General features: G+C 36.0%; 1 protein-coding gene across 10 annotated transcripts in view; it reads right to left on the bottom strand.

The window, feature by feature from the left end:
• Nucleotides 1-19,436, bottom strand: part of LRCH1 (leucine rich repeats and calponin homology domain containing 1) — a 125,792-nt gene that overhangs the window by 28,803 nt on the left and 77,553 nt on the right. For 2 of the 10 annotated variants that reach the window (XR_011327920.1, XM_069802693.1), the window contains exons 10-17: nucleotides 18,122-18,189; nucleotides 16,961-17,047; nucleotides 14,084-14,173; nucleotides 13,936-13,972; nucleotides 13,079-13,240; nucleotides 10,843-10,890; nucleotides 9,559-9,631; nucleotides 3,561-3,668 (exon numbers count right to left, since the gene is read on the bottom strand). Coding sequence is in view for 3 of the 10 variants with exons in the window: in XM_069802693.1 (XP_069658794.1) it covers nucleotides 3,561-3,668; nucleotides 9,559-9,631; nucleotides 10,843-10,890; nucleotides 13,079-13,240; nucleotides 13,936-13,972; nucleotides 14,084-14,173; nucleotides 16,961-17,047; nucleotides 18,122-18,189 (673 nt within the window). In the remaining 7 variants the exon portion in view is untranslated. The remainder of the gene's footprint in view (nucleotides 1-3,560; nucleotides 3,669-9,558; nucleotides 9,632-10,842; nucleotides 10,891-13,078; nucleotides 13,241-13,935; nucleotides 13,973-14,083; nucleotides 14,174-16,960; nucleotides 17,048-18,121; nucleotides 18,190-19,436) is intronic. The other 8 variants (XR_011327925.1, XM_069802694.1, XR_011327926.1 and 5 more) reach the window with 6 other exon arrangements.

The following is a 19,436-nucleotide window of genomic DNA, read 5'->3' as shown; positions in this document are numbered from 1 at the left end:
CAACAGATCCGCACTTCTCAATATCTTGTAGAGAGGCATATGTACACCATGACCGCGCATAGCCAAACATACAAAGGTTCTTATAGCTGTAACTGCTGCTGTTACAAAGTGTAACAGTCCATATACCTGATTTAACTACGCCGTTTCAAAAGCATTACCTACTGATTTAGAGAATTTTAAACCCATTAATACATTGGTAAATTTCCAATGAAAGCAATTATATATGGTGAAAATTAAACAATTAGAAATATCTAAAACGTAATTTAATAATTCATACAGTAAATCGTATAGTTTAGGACAGCTACAACAACAAGAAAAAAAAAAATCAAGTCCCAAGTTTTCAAAGTGCAGAAATCTTACCCAGGACTTCTATTAAACTCTGGAATTGTACTGAATTAAAATTTCTGCATTAGCAACTCTGTACAATTTATTGGAGACTGCTCCTAAATTTTTTATGAGGTGAAATAAAAATCTCCTATCACATTATTAAAAAACTGTAGTTGCAATTTCTAAGATTTTCATTTTAGAAATAGTTCATTGTACAACTCTAACAAATGATTTTTGCTGCTTCTCACAGATGAAATACCTACATAAAACCATGCTTGAAGAGTAATACCATATTGAAATGGTATTTAAATGCCACTGTAGCTTTACTGGCAGCAGCAACATTTCAAACTATTCTCTACAAAAGCATTAGTTCATATTTATGTTCAATCTTGCAAGCATCAGAGTTTTATTATGGACTTTGTTCAGTTTGGCCACAGCTCTCTTTGTTTAGGCCTTTGCCAAGTCAATATGAATGTCCCAAGACCTACTTCCTTCCAATTTCAGACTACAAACATCTGTTAATGAAAAGTAAATATCAACATTACTTATTCAATTCCATTCATGAATGAGACCTACATTCCACCAGGAGGAAAAAGGAAAACTAATCTCAAGGCAGTAGGAAACTACAATTAAAAGTTTCTAAATGAAAGAAAGTAAGTTTAGTTGATTAAAAAAACAAAACGACCTCCACACATTCAAAAGCATTAGTTATAAAAGCTTCAATTATATACTGAATTTAAAGAAAAAAGTTCTAATACGGGAAGTTTGGGCAGTCCTGAGTATTGCTTGCTTCTCTGCATTACATACGTCTTTCAGCAAGGGGAGCCCATACCTCACAGCGATGAAGGTCTAATTCTGACTCCTTCCAAGAGCCAGTTTCTGGTTTTTGAACCCATGCTCAACCAAGGTTATTATGTAATGCTTGTTCCAGTAATTTTTTTAAAAAGTATTTTGTACAAGTTTCAGCAAGTTAGATGGGTAATAGTTAATAACACAATATGTATTTCACATACCATAGTCAAGGACAAACTTATTTGTGAAAATTTTCATTTTTGTACAGAGTTACTGAGTTACAATGCACATAACTGCACTACTTATAGCACATCAAGGAATTTAGTGTCCTGAGTACTTCATTCGACAACATTATCCTTCAGGTAAACCACAAAATTATTTAACCTGACTCTAAAAATAATAGACAAAAAGAAGGCTGGACTAATCACAGGCAGAGATGAAGTCAGGCTAAATGTTCATAGTTAGATTTCTCTTTGATTGATTTATTCAGTCCCAACTGAAGTAACAGCAAAGTTATTACGGAGTCATTTGCTAAACCAAAGCCTCCACAATGGTATGCGCGCTGGTCTTGGGAGACCTGTCTGCTCCAAGCCTTATAACCTCCCAAAAATTCTGGACTTCACCTGCTCTATTACTTTTGCCAGGCGGTTACATTATAGATGATATGAAGTATTAAGATACTACATTGATGCATGGCATTTCTATATCAAAGGCTACACCTATACTAGCAAGCTATACGACGCTGGCGCACGGACCCTCAGCACTGGCCTGCACACATCCATCCCGCTAACGTCGCTGCTCCCCGGCACAGTTTTGGTCTGTGCAAACCCACCTCTCTTCTACGCAACGTCTTGGTATAGCTCGAGGGATAGCACAGGTGAAGGACATTCCCCAAAGGCAGCTTAAATGCAGCCATCCTGTTCTGGACAGTAAGAGTGCTTTGGTGTGGATTTGAACCATGCTGTGCCCACTAACCTCAGTGCCAGAGAACGGTCTCTGGTCCATTTTACTTCCTACCAGAGGAAGAGAACACCTTAAATAACAGACTTAGACCCAGATAACAAACTCTAAACAGAAAGGCAACAGTCCTGGTTAAGAAAAAAACAAAAAACAATAGTTGTAAAAGCAGTTTTCTGTTGTAACAGCCCAAGGTAATAAACACTGATACTTGCATTTGGCTTAAGATTTGAATGACATGAGACCTCTATCTGTTCCAAATGCACAAGCACACACTAGTCTATACTGCTCATTTCATTTAGAAGAGTAAAACAGTAACAAGTCTAGATTAACAAAGATCAAATTCTGCACTGCTGGAAGTACCTCTAGCTTTCCCTTTTCTCTGTCAGAATATTCATCAGCGAATCATCAAGTTAGTTTCATACAATCATGAACTAAATTTAGTTTTTCAACTTACCTTTACCACAATTCTTATATTCCATAAACATTTCCTTTATGGAGCTGATTCCTTACATATGCTGTCTTCTATGGTTTTACAATCAAGAATAGCGAGTATTATCAAGTAATGAACTGAATGTGGGCATTCTAAACTACATGTTGGCTTTATCATTCAAGATTTGTGGTCTTAGTTTCAATCTGATACTTCTGACAGCTTCATGGCCTTCCAACACCTAAACACCCTTCTAATTTAGAGCAACTGGAAGAACAACAGACCTACTTTAAAAAAATACATCTGCCTATCAAATATTTATAAATGGTTCAGTTGTCTAGGTTCCATTTCTTCCATCTGACATTTAACTACTAATGCAGTAGGTGACTCTGATAGCCCAGGCACAGCCAGCTTTGCATATTAGTACCAAGACTCAATGTACTATGACAATAATGCCCTGGAGAAAAACAAGGCAAAAGAAGCAGTAACAACATTCACTAATGTGCCTGGCCTTCACTATGCACAGAGAAGTTTGACAGCTCTACTAACAGTTTCTTTTGGACAGAAATCACTATTTTTGCTTAGCTGGTTGTTTCAGCTTTGTTTCTTCATGGATTCCTCTTCTAATTAAGTTAGTTATGCACCTGCATCAATAACTGCAGATGGGAGCAGGATATTTTTATTAACAGTCAGTATCTATCAAAAAAAAAAAATGCGGAAAAGACAGTAGCAAAATTATTTGCTGTTTGAGTAGAACTTTTACAAACCCTTGAAAATAAATCAAGTAAATAAACCTATATTGGAAATAGTTCTTGGAGTGGCTATCATGGGAAAAGTTGTTTTGCCAGACCTGTAAACAATGACACTCTTCACTCATTTACTTTTGATACTACTACATATTCTATAGTAAATTAACATGCATCCTCTGAGGTATTTAGTCTTATGAACATCCCCTCAAGAGTACTGTCCCTCATCCTCAGCCACATGAGGCATTTGCCATATATTCAGGTTTCTGAAAACACAAAATTAAGTAAGGTATATATGGAACACCTACCATTGTCACTGTCTCCTTCAGATGGGATACTGTAGCTAAAGTTGTCCCATGTTTGTGCCTGTGTAAGTGTGTTGAAGGAGATAGGAGGAAGACTGAGGGATGGGTCTGCTGGAGGGGAGTGATAGCCAGTCCAACCACGGTGGTATAAGGACCGGAGGGGGGATAAAAGGGGGCAGCAGCATTTCATTTATGGCATTAGGATTGTATGGTAATGACGAAGATGTAATTCAAAGGTGATTAATACAAAATGTATAATTTTTGAGAAAAGAATGAAAGATGGTGCAGAATAAAAAGAACGAAAAGTTATATGTTAGTACTTGCAAATCATACATTTTATGCGCAGTTAAGGCTGTTAAGCTTAGCAAGATCATTGTAACCATAGCACTTCACACAACTTGTTTATAACCAAGTTTTAAGAAAAAGTACCCATAGATTTTACATTAGAGCCTGACAAAAAACTTGACTCTCTGAATCAGAAAGTAAATATATCAGCTGTGAAGCTTCAGCAATGAAAAGTTCAGAGAATAAGAATTTTGGTACTTTTTGTAACCGTGTAATAAGAACACTTCCTCCCCCAAAGACAATCTACACATCCATACGAAAATACTATTACTTTACAACTTCCTAGCTTATTTTGATAAGTAGCAACTATATTATCCCTTGGATTCTCTTTCTGTTGAAATATGTTCTGTACATACAGGTAGTACAGATGTTTTCCTTTTGTTTTAATTCACTTAATAGTACATGCAGCACCACTTTTATTTCTCGCTAACTCCCCCAGCAATAAGTCCAAACCTAAAATGGCCCCACCACCCCAGGAAAGTTCTGATCCTCCACAACTTTTACAGACTTTCCAGGGACGAGAACAGACATGCAATACCTCCAAAGGGTGATCCCGAGTTTGCACCACAAACCTTGGCAAACCTGCACTGTAGACGGTCTTCTGACAAACACAAACTCAGCGACGGGCTCCCTAAAGCATGCAAAATTGCACATTTCCACAGAAGCTGCAACAGAGTCTGAACACTATTCACCAGATGACTGTAGAAGCATGTCATGCCTACAGTTCATGAGCACCCGTCAACTCAATACAGAGCCAAACCTGTACAGCAATAAAGTCCCTATTTTCCATCCATTCTGCCTTCTCTCCTTCAACTAGTCATGACACCACCTCTTATTTGTTCCTCAAATCCTTCAGCGCACATTTTTATTCCTTCCTCACCACATCTACTCTGCGATTCTGTCTCCTGTCTTGACTTTGGCAAGGATTTCTGCCCAAGCTTTCCTCAAACCACCATTCTCTAGTGTTTCAGAACTGGACACTGACATCCTTAAAGTATCTCCTCCCTGCTTATCTTCAGCACATCATCCATCCTTTCAAAGCTTCCCACTGGTTTCCTATTTTCTGACACAGAATTTAAATCTCTCTTTCTCTGCCTTTCACAATGATGCCACTTCTTAATGAGCTTTTCCTGTATCTGATCACAATGTTCCTTACCACTTCTGCCACAAAAATTACGAACTCGCTCATTTCTTGGTTCCCTACATATATTTCCATGTTTTATCTACTGAATCTCACACACAATCAACATTCATGCTCCTCAAACTAAACTGGAGATTATAAACTACCTCTACTCTAAATGCTAAACCATAACCCTAAATCAATTTAAAATTGCTGTGTAGATCAAAAAGCAGCTAAACCCATTTAATATTAAAAGAAAGTCCAAGGTAAAGTTTCAGTAAGCACAGAAAGTCCCTATTCTATACTATTCAAAATTAATAATCATAAGGAACTTAATCGCATAGACATTCTCCTTCCCACAATTCTGGAATCTGTATTAACATGATAATAATTCAGACACTGTTGTATAAAACTTCACCTTCAACTTCTCTTCACACTCAACCCTTCAAGAGCTTGCTCTCTTTAGCCATGCCTTCTTCCAAAGCCAGTTTACTGCTTCTGGCTATCGGGGCACCAGATCAGCTGAACCTGAGTCGGCACAACCTAAACTCTGAGCAGAGTCAAGACTGGGTAACAGAATACAGATTTATGGCAAACGGTAAACAGATTTTAATTATGCTGGCAATTAGGATTCTCATTATTTTCCAAAGTGCACAGATAATGCAGTTAGGGAAGAAAACAAATGGAAGGAATAAATATCCAGAGATTAGAAAACCAGTAACTAGCATGAAAAAAGAGGGAAAAATACTGTCAAGTTCTAATGATCATTATGTGTTCCAACAAACTTAAAAGACACTGAGGCAAGCACGTCTACTAACATGGTGCTTCAAATTCTCTACAGGCTATGAAAAATGAAGACACTGGATTCACAAGTAAGATTATGCTAAGTAAACAGTTGCAAGGGAACAACTTTTCACTTCACAATACAAACTGCGTTGTGATTTTGAGTTTTGGCAGTGCTTCTTTTAGCCTCTGAAAGCACAATTTTGTTGATTGGTTTGTTTGTCTGTGTTGCTGTTACCTTGTTCAGCAGAAATTATGAAACACAGTGATCTTAAAATGGCACAGAACAAAAGCAAAAAATATTCTTGAGTACTGCAAGATCTATTAGTAGATGCTCAGGCTTCAAGGTCTGGCATATTAAAGGTATCACGGCAAGAACTTTGCAACACTCAGTTTTGACAATTAGCACCACTCTGAACATTTTAATCAATTCACGAATCAAGCACAAAGAGTTTAAATTTATTAGCTCTTTTGAGTGATTCCTCTTCAGAGAGCAAAAGTACTTCCCAAGAGCAAAACTATGGTTCTAAGAAAACTTGTAATTTTGGATTCTTTTCAATAGTAATTTTTTAAGGTTTTCAAAATTAATGTGAATTTGAGAAGCCCATACTCTATAAAAGTATTTAAAATACAGGAGGAAATAGCCTGAAAAATTAAAAAAATCCTCTCTCTTTTTACCTTTGATGTAAACATCTGACCCTTGAAAAGAATCTGTCAAGAAGTCAAAACACATTCATTACCTTTCGAAATATTTTCTTTGGGTATCATGTCAGCCATCAGATGTGAATTTTCCCATTATTTTCCCTAGCTTTAAAAAGAAAGAATAAAAGGACCTTCAGTCCTGAACACATATAAGTATGTACTAACACAGAAATTTAAGCCACTGTGGTTTATCCTCTGGAAGCACTTCCATTTGTGTGTGTAGTTCAAAAAACTGGAATCCTTATCAGAAGTCTAGAACAGTTTACTTTCATCTTTCCAAGAGACATAAATCATTATGAAACAATGGGGGGGGGGGAGTCGCAACATTCATTTAAAATAGATGAAAATAAACACAGTGAAAATAAACTCTCAAATTTCAGAAGGGTATGGTTCCATATATTTTCATTGAAAATTTGCCACTATTTTTTCCACAGAGCATGATGTACACATTTTTGATAGAACACTTTAATGTTCTTTTAACCTTGCACTCAGATTTAAAAGATTTATAGAAGCAAGTAATTCAAATGTAAGCTCTAATGAAGTTAAAAAGCTAAACTAATTTCCAAAGAGTTTTAAGGTTTCCTCTAAAGCCATGAAGAACTTAAATGAAAAAAGCTATTAAAATAAACTACAAACTGAGCTGAAAAACTTGCCTGGATCACAAAATTCCTGGACCCCTAGACTAGCTCAGCTCTAGGGCAATAAAGCCATATATAATTAACAAGTACAAATTCAGACAGTGATAGGATGGTTCAAACTCACACAAAACTCGCACAAAGTTTTAAAGGAAATACAGTGAAAAAACTAGAGGCATGGCAAGCTAGCCAGCTTTAACGGGAAAAACATGCAGAATTCACAAACCTGCCACTATTTCCAGTCATGTACTACTTCTATCTGTAAATTAGTCTTATGTGTTAGCAAAACAAATTTTAATACTACTTTTAGAGTAATTCTAGGGTGGGAACAGGAGAGAAAATACCCAGCTTCACTATTCCTTTGCAAGCTTTCATTTTGTTACATTGTGCCACACAGCTAATATACCGCCTTTTTATCTGAAGTTGGACCTAAAGATTTACTATTGCCAAATTCCCCATGGTATAAATTCAAGGTAACATGACTGAAACTGGATGCGATGAGGTGAAAGACTGTGCAGTAATGGCTCTAGCTTGGTGACTCTGTAGCGTACGATATGGAAAGGAAAATAAATTCAAGTTATCAAGTTTTCTGCAACACATAGCTGTGACCAGAAGACACTATAGTATTGGCATACTCAAAGCGATTCAAATATATGAATTTGAATTGGTACAGTGTAGAAAATCCACAGATTATAACCAACTGACTTTGGTATTCAATGAGGCTACACACAGCTGCAATATAGTCAGGGGAAGAACTGTAGGAGTTGTGCCCATCTGGTCTTCCATTGTGCGACTTGGAGGATTTGCTGCAATCCATAGCAATCCACTCTTCCTAGAAATCCTCTAAAAAGATTCAATAGGCTATTTTACCCTGGCCTATTACAATCATTAAGTATAGGACATCTTGGCGCACCGATATACCAAGACTTGGAAGCGCACGTTAAACTAACGCTCGAACAAGAAGTCACGGTCTTGCGTTCCCTCCCACAACGCTGCTTCCAGTCCCTGGCAGCAGATTTTACTGGCAGCTCAGCACAACACAGGATACGTCCCGCAAAAGCAGCAACACGGCACGGGCCCATTCGCCTTCACGCGTCTTTCTCCCAACAGTGTTATCGCAATGTTGCCGCTGGACTGTGCAATATTACTCCATGTCTTATTTTTTCCAAATCCTGAAAGGACCCATTTGCTCATCATTTAACCCATACTTTAAATATATAGAGAAATAACAACACCTCTAAAGCATCAGGAATATACAAGAATAGAGCCAGAGTTTAAGAGCCCAACAAAGAAATGCAGCTGAACAGATCTGTCAAACTGTATGTCATAACTACATGAGAAATTTAAAATATCCTCTTCATGAAACAAGGTTGGTTCAATACCATTTTCTGTGCTTTTTATAACATTTTTTTGAAAAACAAATCTATGGGTACAATTTCTTAAACACTCAAATATGAAACTGCTGCCATTATTGCCAAGATATTTTGTTATGGAAACTACAAGCTTGTAGTGGTTTACCAGCATTTGATTAAAAGCATTTGTGGTGAATGCGAGAAACCAGAATTATGGTCTTAGGACGCTGAAAAATACTGGAAAACCTACAGTTAGTCTTTAGAGGTGATGTGTGATCACTTAACAATATTGACTACCTCAGCACAGAGAAGATAAAAACTGAGTTTAATCCTGTAGCTAATCCTGTTTTTAAAGGAAGCTGTTATCCAAGCCCTCAAATACATCTGTATTTTTTTGTTTAATTTTGTTTGTTTGGGTTTTTTTTCTTTTTTTTTTAAATAAACTGCTGCTTGTTAAAAGATTGATGGTTATGCAGATTTAGTGCATTGCAAATGCATTAAACTCAGCTGCTGGCTGAAGTAAACATCTAATCTTTCTATGATGCTTGATCCTTACACAAGCATAACTACTGAAAGACTCACTGCAATGAGCAATTTTCAGAGCAATGCATAAGTGTTTTCCAAACAAGCCTAATTATTCACATACATTATTCAACAAAATCTAAACTGCATACCAATTAAGCAAAACCCGTACTTCAATTAGTATGTCAGCCCAGATGATATATATGTGTGTGTGTATATATATATATATGTAAAATACATGTATTTATATACATATACACATATTTTTTAAACATACATACATATTATTTTATAAAACGCCTAATTTACTAGTAAGGGATGAAAATTGATGCAGACGTAACATGCCAAATACATACTTGTTACAAATTCAATCTTGATGCAAACCTACAACCTTAAAATGTTAAAATCTTCTTCTAACTGTTGTACAGAAAATGTTTCATCACTGCCTTCTTGAGGGAAAAAAATACAGACATCTATTAATAACACAGATGTTAAAAAAAAAAAAGTGCATACAAATCAGTTAATTTTCTTTCCCACATTACCTGATCGTGGCTTCAGGCCAAAAGGGATCGTGGTGTTTGCAGTAGGAGACATTGTCGGACTTTTATCCTTGTTCTGTGTAATTCAAGAACATAAATCTAAAGTTAAGAGTAACATCCAGATTATCTTAGCACAACTGACTATAAAATGCAAAAGTTAACAATACTGTGTGCTACGACGACTCCACCATAATCTGATCACAATATAGCCTCAAACCTACAATAGTCTCTCTTTGTTATTGCATCCTATTCCTTTGCTGGAAAAAATGAGTTTCTGTCCAAAGACTGCAAGGTATTCCCCAAGCTATAAATAAGCTCAATTATTTATTTTCTCCCATGTAATCATTTGTGATTAAAAACAAACATACATTTTTGTGGCACAGTACATTTAGAAAAACAAGGCAAAGACATTTTTTCCTTAGATACGTTCGTTTCTTTCACAGAATAAATTACCATTCTGCATGGTACTTTCCATGCAACACTGAATTTCTGCCTAAAAGGCAGAAAAAAAGGACACCTCAGAGCACGATCATCCTTGAGCCTGAACTAGGCTAACAGTTGCAGGAGGAGGAATGGAGCAGCAGCATACAGAAGGCGAGGTATAATCATCATACCACTGCTGGTAACATCGAAAGAGTCCTATAACCAAACTCCAAAATGGGAATCCTCTTTAAAAAGTGATTCCTCAGGGAGTCAGGAACTATCGGAGTCCTGTCACCAAGACTGATGGCAGGTGGCTGGGTGCTCATGAATTTGCAAGATGCTCATACGCAGTGCAAAGTAGAGGGAGAAGCCCTATTTCTGCACAGAAAATACGAAGGGAAAAAAAAATCTCCATAAGGAGCTCCCTGCCATTTCCCTTTTTGATCTTCTGCTGAGATTCGCACTGTGAAGCAATAGGATCAATAAAATCAGACTCCTCTCTGAAAACTAATCAGGGACGTGACACAACTGTGCAAAAAGAAATTGCACTGAAATCAATAGAAACTCTTGTGGAACAAGGAAGAGTCAAAAAAAAGACAATGTGGCAGAACAAACAAAACGTAAAAAAAATAAACGTTTTATACTAAAGCACATAACTCAGAAACAAGCTTATCAGAAAGCATATTTTTATACCCTAGTAAATCCTTAAGACGACAGGAATGAGCTACAAGCCAAATAAACCATATAGCCATTACTGATGAGCTCAGTCATATTTTCTGTGATATTCAATTACATGTTTCATTTAGTATATAAACCATTCATATAAAACATGTAAGAGACAAACAAATAGCACTAGCATCTTACCTCATTGTGAGAGGTTTGCCCACTTGTATTCCAAACAATTAGATCATTCTGCACGTTTGGAAAGGAAGGGGAAAAAAAAAAAAAGACCATTTCAGCAACTATATTAGTGATACACCACAACAGGATATTTTACTCATGATAACAGATACACATTAATACTTCATTCTTTTTTTCACTGAAACAATTAATTTTCATGAATAATAAATACTTTTATTGCTAGTTGAACAACATTTAAAAAACTTTGTGGAAATTATTCACACAGATTTGTCATTCATTTTTGAGTTTCAATCCTAAGTGATTATAACTGCATTTATAAGATTTTAATGTTTGTTGGTTCAAATGCAGTATCCAATTTTGTTTCACAGATTTTGTAAACTATCACCAAGAGTTTACTATGCAAATATAAATTTTTTTTTAAATACAGATTTGAAGAGAGAAGTATTCCGTAGGCAATTAATGTTATAATTGCAATGTAACATACCTTTTGTTACCACTTCTGCTACAGTTAAATTAGCAACATGCCAATCATGTTAATAAGTATGAAATACAATCCTTAATCCTGCATCAATCATAACTCAGTCAGCAGAAACACAGCTGGCAGAAGTAAAAACAAATTATAACTCAATTCAAAATCATTTCCTTAGGGCCATTTTTTTTTTTTAAATCGATTAAAAATGGAAACAAAACCAAAAGACGGCACTTGGAACACTTGGTCCCAACAGTCACAGAGCTTTCCAAAAGTTAGCAAGATGGGAAGGAAGATTAGACACCCATTCTGCTTCATGACCTTTCTTGGCTACTTTTCAAGCTGAAAAAAAATTCTTCAGCTTTAGACACCTTTCATGATATCACCTCAACAACTGTATTACCTAGAATAAACAGAAATAAATCTTATTCATCTGGTCCCAGCCAGCTCTACCTGGGGACGCCCAGGTTTGAGCACTCCTGTGCTCGGGGACCATGTTCTTGGGACAGACCTGCCACTTATGCCCACATTGCAGGTCTGGTCTCACTCTCAGCATGCAATTGAGTAGTCAGAATTTTGAATTTATGCTAAATGGAATTAATTTAGCAACACAAGTAGCTACGGAAGTGCTTACTGTACTACACAGAATGCAGCACAATTAAAAACTTGCTCTTGCAAGATGCGTTTCCATTGCGTGGAACGTGCCTAGTGCGTTCACCTGCATCACACAGTCCAGATCAGGCCCTCTACAAGTGTTTAGGAAGATTTCTTTCTTTTTAAAAGGTTCTTAAAAGTGAAATCAGCAGTGTCCTTGTTAAACAGTTTGTCAAAATACAGAGACCACACACTGTGATACTGAATTAGCCTTATCTGTTCATCTCAGCAATGTAGTAAGAACTGTTCCAAATGAAGCATAGTAACCCCAACGTACAACAATATAACAAAAGAGATGAACCAACTCAATTTCTTTGAATTTGCTATTTCAAAGAAAAAACAAAGACAAAATTAAGGCTAACAAAGTCACAAGGATATCATAGGAATATCTGACAGTAATGATTATACATAAGAATACTTGAAAAGCATCAAGATAAACCAGATTCAATCTATGTCTGGAAAAGATTAAGATACCATATTAAGGTACTACCAGTATAGACAGAATGTTATGTAATTTTGTTCTCAGAATCTTCTTGCAAGAGCAGTCACAAAAATCCCTATACAAACAAGTTCGGGAGTAATAACATAGGCATCAAATATTTAAATTATGAATTTTTTCATAGTTCTTTCTTTCTGGATAGTTGCAATGTACACAAAACTTAAAATATTTTTGAAACTTTAAAACTCTTACCTTAACCTATATACAGTCTGTTTGTAATAGCAAACACATTAAAAATACTGCTGTTAAGAAAAACTTAGCAGCTTAGGTAACTACGAGAGTATTTGGGGTGAGGGGGAAGAGGAATCAGGTGTTTCATTTTATTGCAGATCTAACTTTGAGGTGACTTATTTTTTCCAGGGGAATGCAACCACTGCAACTACTATAGTTTTTATTGGAAGAAAAGACTTCTATTAATTTCATTATATCAAGTTTTTTTCCTGAGAGATAGGTCTTAATCAACTTCCCATTTAGACCCAAACCTTGAGGTTCATGCTAAGGCAAAAAAACCAACCTCATGAGCCTAAACCCACTATTATCTCTGCACACAAAGTGATCATTTTGCAATGATCCATTCCAAATGTTTTCACATTTATTGCAGCTAGACACCTCCATACCTGACTCAATGACCATTTTTCACCCTGTTCACAAGTTCTCACTTCAGACTTTGCTTTCTCCATAATCAGCTCCCTCCTCCTCTGAAATTCTAGTTCCTCTTCAGCATTTTCTCTCTGTACAATAAACAACTCTTCAGACTGTGTATCACTGGAAATAGAACTCTGTACGATAAACAACTCTTTAGACGTGTATCACTGGAAATAGAACTCTATTTTTTTTGCATAACATTACCTCAGAAGTATTTCTTACAAATACTGCAATGCATAGCAAACAAACGAGTAAGCAGATACTATATACTTGCAGTTCCAGTGCTAATAGGTAGATAATGTAAATCTAAACAAAGTACTTCGTAAAGAATACCAGTTTACCAGCCAGGATACAGATCAAATAATAAGCAGCATATATCACACTGTAAAACTCCAAATCATACCTCATATACTCTCTGTAACTGTAGTGACAGTGCTCTGGGAAAACACTGATTTTTAGTTTACAAAATATTTTGGGGTTATCCTTAATGAATGTACTATTTTCCTACACCAGAACAGGGAGATAAGGGGGGTTGGGATGGTAGACGAGTATGCATAGCTGAGCTATGAACTGGCATACATGAGTCACACATGGGGGGAAAAAACCTAAGATGAAAAAGTAACTGATAAACCCAGAAAAAATTTATTTATACACATATAAAAAAAAATAAAAACAATTCCATAAAAATGTTAAAGAATAATTAGTTTTGTCCTCCAGCCTAGTAAATTTTTCCCTTCCCTACTTGGTAGATTAATAATTGATGAAATTGTTGGCTCATTTCCTGTCATTCCCCCCCAAATATTTTGTAATAATATACTCATTAACGTACCTGACCAAGGGAAGACATCTCCATCTGCATTTGACCGCTATGTATAAAGATAAACAAATGCAAAAATGTAATTCATCGTGTAGAAACTTGAATATGATTAATCTAACAAATGCATGATTTTTTTTCTAAAAAAGGTAGATAAACACACTTTACTGTAGACTCCTGAAATTCTAAAGCTGTTGCTGGTTCCATGGGATACAGATTCACACCACTGCTCTCTGAAATATCCATGCTTAATCTGCAAGGTTTGAAATAAAAACATTGCACTGGGGTATAGTTTTGGTAACCATTCTGTTCAGTATTTAAACAAATGGATATACGAAATACTTTTATAGTCATGGTTTTAACATGCTCAGTGTTATCTCTTAAGAACTTTTTGGAATGCCTCCTGATGCTTCACTGTCACCAGTTCAGTCAAAGCAACATTAATGCTTTCATCTGCAAAACGTCACTCTGAGTAATGGTTTGTATCAAAACAAAAGGACCTCTTTACTACCAACAACCGTGCCATTATCTGGAAGACTGTAGATTTCTATATCCAACCTCTATATATTCAAATAGAAGCCACAGCCCCGGTTAGACATTCAAATTTAATTTACAGTGGATGAAAATAAAGCAGTGCAACAATAAATTTACAACAGGCAATGATCTGAAAGAAAGCAGGGAATGTAGGAAAGGGAATATAGGAATCTGAAGCAAAGATCTGAAAATACTGAAAAACGTTGAGTCTGAAATCTTTTTCCTTCCCAGAACTGAAATGCTGCTTATGTGCACATAGGGTATGCAGATTTGAAACTCTGCAGAACGCTAGGACAACAGTAACTGGACAAGCGTTTTACCATTTTGTCATCTCCTTTAGCAAAGATAGCTCCAATTAATATGTTCCACCCTGAACTCTAGTCAACACGTTAGGTGCGTCAGCATCGCCTGCTGTTTCAGCCCCTACAGTGATTTCTCTTTCTAACTCCTAAATGGCCTTCAGTGGGAGATAAGGATAATTCTGGTTAGAGTTAGTTATTTCAGCTAGGTTATCCTGACCGGGTGATTAGAGTTATAGTGATGCACAAAGGAAACCTCTTTGGGGAAAGTTATAATTTTTTTACATGCTCTAGGTTTAAGTTAAAAGCACTTGAAAGCTTTTGTGCATCTTAAACTACGGAGCAATGGAAGCATGTAAATTCCTCTGTGGATCTGAATAAAGACACAAAAAAACTATTCAGTATGAAAAACAAATTTTTCTCACACTGCTTTATATAATGCAAGCATATAACAAACTGCCATGTAATCCAGTAATTATAAAAGAAATGATGAGGAGCCCATGGCTCAGAGGATTGAAAGCCTACAGCATCATTTGGCAAATATTAGGCACCCAGGTATATCTTGCTAGGTAAGTCTGCATGTTAACATATGGGAGACGTACACTGAAAAGCCTGTATAGTGCTCAGTAAATTAAATACTCATATCTTAAGGTTAGAAAAAGAAAGTGAAGCCACAGAAGAAAAAAAAAACCACTATGTAAAAAAGCAGTAGAAAAATACAGACATGCATGACATAAGCCATTTTTAAAAGCCACATTTCAAATTTACTATAGTGTTACTAATGAAAGCACATCTGAATATTCATGGAGAAACAGATTAATTTTCTGTATTTTATTGCCCTTTTAATAATTTAATAAGAAAAATGAAATATTTAGGAAATAATGGGGCAATATTTGACAAAAAACAAAACGACAACATTTATAAGGCTAACTGAAATTTTTTAAATGTCACTTTTCTCCAAATGAGACTTTTTCCTTTTTTAATTGCAACACGTCTCCCACAAAGTAATAAGCCTCATATGAGCTGCAGAAGCAACAGTATGTTATCTCACAGAAGCCACAGGAACCAAAAAGCTTTCCTAACTTGTATGACTTTTTATTAAGCAAAAATACTTGTGCTTCAAGTATTTAGTATATGATTCAAGAATTCAAGTAATTCTTTATATGATTCAAAATAAAGCCAGATAATTGTCCCTCTAGAAATACTAACAAGAGTGAATTTCTGCCCTAAAAAGTACAAAGCTCTGCTAGGTGAAAAAGCAGTATTAAAATAGGCATTTAAATTAAAGAACAGCATAGTCACAAGAACAAAGAGCTAGAGCAAACTGGCCAAGGGAGGAAGGAGAAACAAGGATACTTAAGGATGGAAGTGACAAGGAGGTTTCTAGTCTTCAGTGAAATGAAGCTGTAAACCAACTACCTCATAGAAGTAATGAAGAAATACAAGTTACCTAGTTTTGAAATTAACTTAATCGATTTCTGAAGGTGATTACACAAAGAAAAGCATCTGGACAGAACTACTTACATCACTCTTGTCAGTCCTTTTCAGCAGGACAAGCATTTATTTCCTTTTAAATACTTATTCTTTTCCTTATTCACAGATCCAGAGTCATTCCACCTGACTTTAGCCACTTAAAACAGGCACCTAAATTATAAAACCCTGCCTTCTGTAGTCAGGGGAAGTCTAAGTAACTTTCTCTAGCTCCTGCTTCCTCTTTCTCCTTTTGCTTTCAGGGGGAGACTACAGAAACTCCACCGCTAACTCAGGCACCTCCTTTTTGTGCTCCATTAAGTTGGGACGAAGCTGGGCCAGCAGACCTTCTCCACTCCCACAAAATAAACCAAGCATGAATAAGTAGAGGACAGTTTATAGTCCCTAGAAGAAGTGCGGCAATCCTAGACAAAACTTCAGAAAAGCACAGTAGTGTACACGAAATGAATGGTTAAGGGGTGTTTCCACTTCTAAATTTAGGTTTCTTTTATATCTGAAATCCTTCTTAATGTACCGGGATCCTTGTCTAGATAGTCTGAGAGAGAATGCAAGTTTCTTTCTTAACTATCTAAGCGCCTCCTGAAAAACATCAGTATGCTAACAAAGCACTTTGTAACTCCAGAGAACTTTCAATTATCAGTTAAAAAAGAACTCTAAAAGTAATTCACAAAAAATTTAAATACATTACATTAATACATTAGCTATTGTAAGCATACCTGTTGGGATCTTGTAATAAATCTACTGCTTCTCTTAGTTGTTCTATCATTGCTATATCAATAGTTTGGTCTTCTGATAAGTTTATTCTATAACAGAAAACAAAAGCATTCAAAAAAGAGGTACAACAGCAATTATCAAGGGTAGTCTGAGTTTCAGTTTGAGCTGTAGCTTCCAATTGGCACGCAAACACCACAGAGGGGAAAAACCAGCCTCTGTGCACACTAGCATGTGCTGAACTTACAAAAAGAGTTTCTTCTGAAAAAATTCTCCAGCACTTTGTCCTTAACAAAGCCCCCCCCAACCTAATACATACACACATAAACAAATGTGATGAACTAAAACTTTTAGCATTCAATTAAACAGACTGACTTCTAAAATTGAAAATTTATTTATCAGTATTTGAGTCTTATTAACTGCACTCATCACATGTACTGTTTTAATATAAGTACTAAATACAATGATTCTTTTAATGGACCAGCATGCTTTCTTTTGCTTTTCAATATTTGTAATTCTTTTGGGGGTTTAGAAACACAATCTCCTGTTAGTTCTGCCAGCAAGGCTCTTTCAGAAAGCACATATTCCTCCCTTCCTTCAGTTTTTCTTTTTAAATCGTATAGGACTCCACTGTTCTGATGAGTGACTTCTTCACAGTACACTGTCATGTTAAATCCCCTTTTCTTAGGCACTCGCCTCAGTGACTGATGTTCACTTGCTCTGCTCTTGAATTAATATCTATGAATTCATGATTGCTTCAGGGTTAAAATTACGACAAAAGAAGAAAAAAGACTGAGGGATTTTTTCCAATTAAATTAAAAATTTTTAAACGTACATTAAATTTAGATCTTACAAGTTTTAATGAAATCCTTTTTTACCAATGCCATTAACATACTAAAAATCAAAATACCTCATTAAAAAGCTTGCATTCTACACACGTAAAAATATTACAGCATTATTTGTGCATACAAATTAATCAGCTGTAATATAACATCTGCTCTATTTGGCAATAATGTATAAAACATGGAGCGCACACAAAGTGCAAGGCTGTGCTTCTGTCATGCCTCCAAGTCTACAAAATTATTAACTGATAAGGAATTGCCAATTCTCGTCAATCTAATTAAATGACACAGCTAATTACTTACAGATACATAAAAAATACTTACATTTCGTCTGTTTGCCATTGTGTGTCCTCTTCTATTCTCAATAATTCATCGCATTCTGCTGCTCTGCTCTGTAAGCAAAGGGATATTGAGAACTGAACTTTGCAATTAAGTAGGCAGATAAATTTTGCTTTCAGACTCAGCACTGACCTAATTTATGTAACAGTTTAGGGTGGCTAGTTGAAGCAATCCAACACTTCTGCTCCACTCCTCACCCTACCCCCTTTTAAAATACCGATTACAAGATCTTTCTGTTCACTGTTCAGATTTTATTGAGGTCGACAGCCCTTACCCTCCCTTTAACGGTAAAAAAGAAAGTCAAGCAGCATGAGAATTCTTTATTCTATGTCCCAGATTTCATTTGTGCCTTTCTGGTGTATGCAAACAGTGCTTCAATTAAGCACAACCCAACTCTCATACTTGGTCTCCCACCGCAGCCAGATTTGTTTACAGAACAAGCAAATTCCAAATATGCAAGCAGTAGCAATTACATACTTCATCCATAATTATTAACAGGATTCCTACTTGAAAATTTTAAAAGCCATGAATATTTTTTTTTTAAAACAAATCAGAACGAAAACTGCAAGGAAGAATTCATATCAGTCAGCCAGTTATTTTGGGTTGAATGTAGGCATAAATTACAGCTCTCACTGTCCTACGTATAACTATGAAGCGCTACTTATTAGAAAACTTGACTCTTTCATGCTTCCATTTTGTGCTTTGCAGTTTTCTTTTCTCTTTCATCTCAGATAGGGAGAACACTGAACTAGTTCAGCTGCCAGTAAAGACAGAAGCTCTCTGAACAGATGCGCATTTCTACTAGTAGAGAATGAACAGCAGAAAACAGAAAGACTTATCCTCTTTTGTGTCATGTGTTTGGCACATCGGTCGCATCACCCCGTACCAATAAATGCTATCCAACTCTGCAAGATGCGTCACTGAGGGGTGTACCAGCTCCTCTAACATACCCCGAAGGTGGCCCATTTCCCAGTGCCAATCCCCAGTAGAATGAATAAAGCCCTTCTTTTTTCTATTTCTTCTCCTTACAGGAACTAAGTACATGATTTTTCCCATAAGCGCACATATAAGTTGAGCAAAATGCAGCACTTATTCTACTTTCATCCTCCCCTGGATTTTACTAATGTAACAAATGCAAAAATTGCTCAATTCAAAATATAAAGCAAATAGCACAGATCATACCTGGCACTTTTTCTTAAAGCCTTAAATATAGTTAAAGGATAACTCTCACATATACTAGAAAGAGTTACAGGTAAATTGACCTCCTAGATTAATTATAATCACTTTAAACCTACCTGCT

Source organism: Haliaeetus albicilla, chromosome 15 (genome assembly GCF_947461875.1).
Source record: "Haliaeetus albicilla chromosome 15, bHalAlb1.1, whole genome shotgun sequence".
Taxonomy (NCBI): domain Eukaryota; kingdom Metazoa; phylum Chordata; class Aves; order Accipitriformes; family Accipitridae; genus Haliaeetus; species Haliaeetus albicilla.
This window is presented reverse-complemented; position numbering and strand designations above follow the sequence as displayed.